The 5666-nt window shown below is 36.1% G+C and overlaps 1 protein-coding gene across 1 annotated transcript; it reads right to left on the bottom strand.

The window, feature by feature from the left end:
• Positions 1-2351: 2351 nt before the first annotated feature.
• On the bottom strand, positions 2352-3333 carry LOC143643215 (olfactory receptor 8B3-like). The gene has a single exon (XM_077111973.1). It carries the CDS (start codon positions 3288-3290, stop codon positions 2352-2354), a length of 939 nt encoding a protein of 312 aa, XP_076968088.1. The 5' UTR covers positions 3291-3333.
• Positions 3334-5666: the final 2333 nt, after the last annotated feature.

Below are 5666 nucleotides of genomic sequence, written 5' to 3'. Positions count from 1 at the left end.
CCATGTTATAATGAATTATTCAAAACTCAAATTTCTCCATCTGGCATTTGAAAAATTCATTATGTTTTTTCTTTAAATATTTCCAAATGAAGTATTGTCATAATTCTTAAAGAAAATCTGTTCTTGCATTTGGAGCCAATTTTTTTTCATGTTTTCTAGATTGAGGAGTAAACAGTCAAGAGTTCTTATAGGCACATCATTTTAAACCTCACCAACAATAAGATATATTGAATGCAAAACTGATAATATAGTTCAAAATCATCTTCAAAAGCCTCTAAAAATTTAAACAATTAAATCATATCTAAATAATGTAAAAGCTCTTTCCCTCCTTGACAAGCTTACTGCTGGATCAATTTGGAACCAAATGTCACTTTTTAACTTCAAGTATTTCAAAATAACAAAGAATCCCTAGTTTGTTGAAAATGTATGCAATATTAGAGCGATCACACTGCAACTAGCTTAGATGCCACTAAAATGATAAAATAGCTGGGAATAGGGAGAAGTACCTGGTATGAGGAGATAGAGATTGGGGCTCCTGCTTGTAGTGACCATCAGGACCACATCCTCGCTCTCATCACTAAGACTGCAGCCCCTAAGACTGTCCTCTGTGCTCCTGAGTGCTGCCCCTTCTGTGTATGCCTGCTACTGCTTTTCTTCAGGTAGTAGACCAGCTATTTGGTTTAGCTATTAGATGGAGCACTGTGCCCCTTGTCACACTTCTCTTACTGATTCCGAAGTATGATGTGGGCTGTGATATCAGACCACCTCCACTCTGAACCTCCCAGAAGATGATTTCTGTGCTAAAAAATGTCAGAGGAATCACACTAGACTTCCAACTCTACCAGGCCAAACCTGGTACTTGAGGCAACATCCACAAGTACCAAAGTAAAAGATTTCTAAGATTTCTCACTTCATGTTTTCCCTGAAAGTTAAACCTAGAGACAATGCTTTTTAAGTTAACATTATTTAATATACTAGGAACAAAGTGAAAATTAATGGAATTAAGCTTTCATGCAAAAATACTCATATAGTCTTGACATATGTTTATGGGGAGTTGAATGTAAAAGAAAGAGTTTCAGATTTGAATTGTTTATGGAGTAGCTATAACAAGAGGATAAGAATGATATGCATGACAACATTCTTATCTTTTAGGAATTCATCAATTTACAGGTTCAAAACTTTCAAGTGTTCAGTAGTTAGAAATAAGCTTATATATTCAAATTATTTTACATCTAATTTTTTATATTAACTTCAAAAAGCAAGTATTTGATTTGAACAATTTTGGTTATAAATACTACAAAATATGACTTGATTAAGAAAATAAACTAATATATTTCCTAGCTCAATACACGAATATAAGCTAAGGTTACAAATAAGCGTGTTGACTTCACAAGACAAAGCCAGGGAGTTTGCTGACTCACAGCATCAGATAGTGCTACTAAAGATCATAAAGGACTCAAATCACAATGTTTGCTATGCCTGCATTTCACATGGTATTCTCAGTTAAATTACAAGAACTTAGAGACATTAATGATGTTTTCCTTATTTTACGACTTTAATAAAATGTGCCCCCTTGATAACTGCACTCAGTATTCTGTGCAACCTATGCACATCTCTAAAAGAAGGTCTATTTGCATTTCTAGTACTTTCCTTCAAGCTTCTTGAAATGCATGAATAAAATATTAGATTATTGTTTCAACACTATTTATGCTGTGGATTTCATTTCAATAAAATGATGTAATGGAGAAGCTCCTTAAGTCAGACTGTCTTTAATGAAGATTTCTCTACTTCCTACCAGTGAGATTTTAGACAAGTTGTGGAACTCCTCTGAATATTTTATCCTCATCTGTAAAATGAGGCTAAGAAAAGAGCTACTTCATAAGGTTGTAATGACAATTAAATGAGTTAATTCACATAAAGTATTTGGACAATGCCTGGCACATGACCAAAGCCTAATAACTCTGAGCATACCTGACCAGTCTACTCTTACACATTCACATGTATTCAGAGATTCTGAACTGTGACAAAATGTCATCCAATGTTCTCTATTTAATCATTTCAAGATAAGTAATATCACAGGAAAAAAAAAGTTCAAACAAACCATGAAAACACAGATAAAATAAATTCCTTCCTTCATGTTATTCTCAAACAGAAAAGATGTGAGAAGTAATTGTGAACATGGTGAGGAAATGAAGACCTACTTTAACCAAAATGGAAATAAATTGCTGAGAGAAGGCTCAAATATCCTTCACCTGATAATAAAGAAACAGGGTAAGAAAGCTGCAACCAAGTATATTATAATTAACACATGAAACTCCTTGTCCTGGAACCACTTGCAGAAGAGATGCCATTTATGATAAAAAATTTCTACTACGTCGAGTTTTTCTCAGGGCAAGTTTCACATCTTTGTTCCTCAAGCTATAGATTAAGGCATTCATCATGGGAACCACATTAGTGTAAAAGACAGAAGAGATTTTCCCCTCATTCATAAACCCTGCAGAAGATGGCTGGAGATACATGAATGAAAATGACCCAAAAAACAGTAAAACAGCAATTATGTGGGAACTGCAGGTGCTGAAGGCTTTGAACCTGCCCTCAGTGGAATTTATTTGCAGGATGCTGCAGAGAATGAAACCATAAGAGTTAAAGATGGTGAAACTGGGCACAATGATGTTGATGCCTGACACAATGAAGACCACCAGCTCATTGACATGGGTGCTCGTGCAGGAGAGCTGGAGCAGAGGGATGACATCACAGAAATAATGGTTGATGGTGTTGGCATCACAGAAGGTCAGTCTCAGCATGCATCCAGTATGGGCCATAGCACCAGAAAATGCCATCAAGTATGAACCAAAAACAAGATTAGAGCACACTTTAGGAGACATGGCAATGTTATACAAGAGTGGATTACAGATGGCCACATAGCGATCATAGGCCATTGATGTCAGCACATAGCACTCAGAAATGGCAAAAAAGCAGAAGAAATAGAGCTGGGCCATGCATCCCTGGTAGGAGATAATATTTTTCTTTGATATGAAGTTGATCAGCATTTTGGGTGTAAAAACAGAAGAATAACAGAGGTCTATGAAGGACAGATTAAAGAGGAAAAAATACATAGGTGTTTGCAAGTGAGAATTCAGGCCAATGAGAGTGAGCAAGCCTGAATTTCCCAGCACAGTGATAATATACATTGCTAGAAACAGGAAGAACAGAGGGAGTTGGAGATCTGAATTGTCTGTTAATCCCACCAGTATGAATTTAGTCACAAAAGAGCCATTTTCAGTAGCCATTCTTCTATGGAGGATCTGTGAGGACAAGAGAAAAGACTTGCATTAGAGGGCAACCAAAGTCTTCACACAGGTATATCTTCTCCCACATTAGTCAGCTCTACTTTGAAAATGTATTGAGTCTAGCCCAACTTGGACCCATAGAATCTGTCTTTAAACCTGATAGCAAGTAATACCAATTTATCCTTATTAGAATCCTTAAAACTAGTTATAGTGAACACACTTGGAACTTACCCTACAGTGTGAATGCAAGTGCTGCCATAGTAAAACAGGACAGCTGGAAAAACTGAGAGAAAAGAGAGAAGAAAGATAGAACAGGACAGAAGTATTCTCTCTCATCACATCATCTCTTTTTTCACATGAACTCTCCTCTCAACAGTAAAACTGGAGAAAGAGGCCCTGGCAGCCTGTAACTGGCTTCTAATGCAGATTACATACTGCTGGTATGGGAATCATGAATATTGTTTCTGGTCCAAAATTAAAGGACCTGTGTCTAGGAGAAGTCCAGCAACTGCCCCAAATCACAAACAAAAGCCATTTCTAGAAAAATGAGAGTTGTCTCCATGGAGAGGGAACTTACACACTAAGGTATGGAAACACTGAGGCCTCTGTGTCTATGAATATTCCTTGCTGTTCCCTTAAACAGATTCTTCCACCTGATTCACTTGCATGTCTGGACTATACAACATAGGAGACAAAACAGCAAAACTTAATCCCTGGATTTCCATCTCAACCTAAGAAGGACATATACAATGAAATTCAGGCACTCACCACCTTTAAGCCAGAAGACCTCTGAGCTGCCTGCTTGCTGTGTTTTACCCAAGTGGCTTTCTAAGAGCAACTTCAAATGAAGATTTCATTGCCTTTGATCTTAAGAGGATGCATACAAGCCTTAATTTCCAATATGCCCTGGAAATCATTCAGCACTAGAGATCATATCTTCTGATTTTATTTGGGAGACTGTAACCATCAGATTAAAAAAATGAGCATGTTTTGGAAAAGATGCAGAAGATTTGATGTTAGTTTAATAATACAGCACACTTGTTTATAAACAGGGTAGTAACTTGTACAGTCCTCTTCTCTAGAGAACAGATTCTATGTGTAATGGCAAAATTAGGGCATTGTGTTTACTATGAAATTTCTTTCATTCCTGAGGGACTCAATATTTTTCTCATATTTGCGCTTCACTCTAGGGATTGCACATCCCCAATGCAGAGCTAAATTTGAACTTGCATATCCCTACCACCTTCATTTATGAGGGGAAATCTGCTTAATGTATTATTTTCTTTCCTTCTTTCTTCCCACATCTTAATGATTATTTCAATATGGATTCTGCCTATAGCCCTCTTTATTAGAAAATTCCCAGGTATTATAATAACTGACTGCAGTTATTGTTTCTTCTGGGATATATATATAAATAATTTTTAATGCATTGACTTCCTTCCACTATCTTTACCTCCAAATACCTAAAGGAAATTTCTACCCATAGGATATTAGGTCTTTATACATAACTTTTCAGTAACCGAGATCACCAATTTCTTCTCATCATAATAGTTGAGAACTTAGGCTCTGGAGTTAGAAGATGTGTTTGTTGCCTATTTCTTTATGTAGTAACTAAGATCTTGGGCAAGTTACTTAAACTTTTTCTGACTCACAGAGTTTGCAAGATAAGGATGGGAATAATTACATCTCTTTCATTATGTTGGAATGTTTAGTTGAGCTGGTATAAGTCCAGTCCTTAAAACAATGCACTGCATATGGTAAATGTTTAATAAAATCACTGTCACAATTTAAGTTCTCATACCTTCCAGTAGATGATCCATCATAACATTCATCAGACATTATTCCTTTGCTTTTAATTTCTGTGCTCTTCCATAAACTGAAAAAAAGCTCTGTAGGGACAAACACCACTTCTTTACTTCTTTACTGGTAGTAAGGCCAGTACAGATGACATAGAAGAGGACTCAAAAATATTTGTGAAATTAAGCTTTTTGCTTTAGAACCTTCAGAATATTTTCACACGTGCCATATGCTAAGGAATAGAATCTAGCACTAACAATGTCCTCCACACATTTCCACAGCCACTACCTAAATTTAGGAACTTTTTAGGTTTCTAGCTGATCTTTATTACTGAGCTATAATGGCTTCTAACTATTATTGTAAAATTTCCCACACACTCTAATTCAGCCATCTACACTGCTGTTAAAATAATGTCTGAAAATCTAACTCTGTCTCTTCCTAGCCTAAGACTTTTCAGTGCTTTTCCATTGCCTACTGAATATTTGAAGCTTATAATAAAAGCATAAGTCTCAAAAGCTATCATTCTGCCTGAATTAAACTTTAAGAAGAATTTAAGTCAGAGTAGAAGCAGTGAAAGAA

Source organism: Tamandua tetradactyla, chromosome 8 (assembly GCF_023851605.1).
Source record: "Tamandua tetradactyla isolate mTamTet1 chromosome 8, mTamTet1.pri, whole genome shotgun sequence".
Classification (NCBI taxonomy): Eukaryota; Metazoa; Chordata; class Mammalia; order Pilosa; family Myrmecophagidae; genus Tamandua; species Tamandua tetradactyla.
Note: the sequence above shows the minus strand (reverse complement) of the source record. Positions and strands in the feature narration are given on the sequence as shown.

Excerpts from the sequence above, each read along its gene's own strand:
- LOC143643215 (XM_077111973.1), bottom strand. The coding sequence starts at position 3,290 with ATGGCTACTGAAAATGGCTCTTTTGTGACTAAATTCATACTGGTGGGA.